At 43.5% G+C, this 1,509-nt stretch overlaps 1 protein-coding gene across 1 annotated transcript; it reads right to left on the bottom strand.

Annotated features, from left to right (window-relative positions):
* Window positions 1-467: 467 nt before the first annotated feature.
* Window positions 468-1,130, bottom strand: LOC138894477 (serine/threonine-protein phosphatase 7 long form homolog). The gene has a single exon (XM_070179176.1). The coding sequence runs from the start codon at window positions 1,128-1,130 to the stop codon at window positions 468-470; it is 663 nt and encodes a 220-aa protein (XP_070035277.1).
* Between the last annotated feature and the right edge of the window lie 379 nt (window positions 1,131-1,509).

Genomic DNA, 1,509 nt, shown 5'->3' with positions numbered 1-1,509 from the left:
AACTACAGAAAACGTGAGTATGCGCAACACATGTGAAGTTATACCAAGTAAGTTTAGGTACACATTTACTTGTGCGCCCTCCAGCATATCCAACACATCCTTGCAAAGGGGGAGATTATGCCGAGCCTCGTAATCTCATAAATATCCACGCCGGAGAACCCACCTCCTAGCTAGAGGGAGAAACGAAGGTGGTACATCCGGAGATAATGGTGGTAGAGGTGGCTGTAACTGCAGGAACCACTCCCAGGCCCAAACTTAACATACAAAGTTGATGTAAAGTTTAAGATAAATTTTGACTAGATAGAATTGGAAGGAATGAACAGAGTATTCGAATATGTTGTCACACGTAGAAGCGGCAAAAATTCACATACGTCATGCTGGGTGCCCATGCTCGCCCGGCACAAATGTATGTACAAGTAGGCGAGAACAACAACACCCCAGCTGTACTGGGTTAAATCATCTAGCAGCTAAAGATAATGAAGAAATCGTAAGCTGACTAGGTTCCCCGAAGTGTTCGGGAACAAGACCCCCCCAAACAGAAGGAGCAGCAACAACCTCGTATACCGGTGAATATGCAGATCATCTGTCTTGCCGGTGATGTCGGGGTGCAATATCTCCAAATGCTGTCGAATAGCTGTCAAACTCATGCGACTGGCCCATGAGTGTGCAGTCTCATCCTGTGGCATGAAACCAGTGAGCTGCTGCAGCATGTCCAAATACTGCCCACGTGTCATCTCTCTTATGTCCTGAGGTAGTGCAACGGGCAGTCCATCAACATGCATCCCATATAAAACCTCCACGTCCTGCAGCATGATGGTGGCCTCGCCAATGGGCAGGTGAAAAGTGTGCGTCTCCGGTCGCCACCGCTTTATCAGGGCCGTGATCACAGACCAGTCGAGCTGCAGCCGCCCGATCTCCAAAATCCTGTAGAAGCCAGTATCCCGCAGGCGCTGGACTACACAGGGATGGAGATCTCTGTCCTTCATAAAATCCCACATGTCGTCCACTCTCCTGGCGCGGAGAGTCTGGGCCAGTAACTTTCCCTCCCATACGTAGGCGAACCTATGATCGCCCTGTAACACTAATAACTCATCGGAGACAGGTCCGGGATGCATAGGCGGCACGTCCATGTCGTCTACTATAAATTAAACAACATTAATTGTATGTTTGATCTGTAAATTAAATAATTATTTTTTATAATTATATAATATTTAATTGGACAGAGAATATACCTATGGGTTCTAGGCTCGATATTTGAGACCCAGTAGCACCAAGCTATCCTAAATTTTTATGTATGTCAATTTTATTATTTTTGTAATTTTGTATGTTTGATTTGTAAATTAAATAATTAATTTTTATCATATTTAATTGGACAGAGTATATACCTATGGGTTTCAGGCTCGACATTTGAGGCCCAGTAGCACAAAGCTATCCTGAATTCTTATGTGTGTCAATTTTAATATTTTCATAATTTTGTATGTTTGTTTTGTAAATTAAATAATTAATTTT

The sequence above is a fragment of the Nicotiana tomentosiformis genome, chromosome 6, assembly GCF_000390325.3.
Source record: "Nicotiana tomentosiformis chromosome 6, ASM39032v3, whole genome shotgun sequence".
Taxonomy (NCBI): domain Eukaryota; kingdom Viridiplantae; phylum Streptophyta; class Magnoliopsida; order Solanales; family Solanaceae; genus Nicotiana; species Nicotiana tomentosiformis.
The sequence above is the reverse complement of the archived record's forward strand: the minus strand, read 5'-3'. Positions and strand labels throughout refer to the sequence as shown.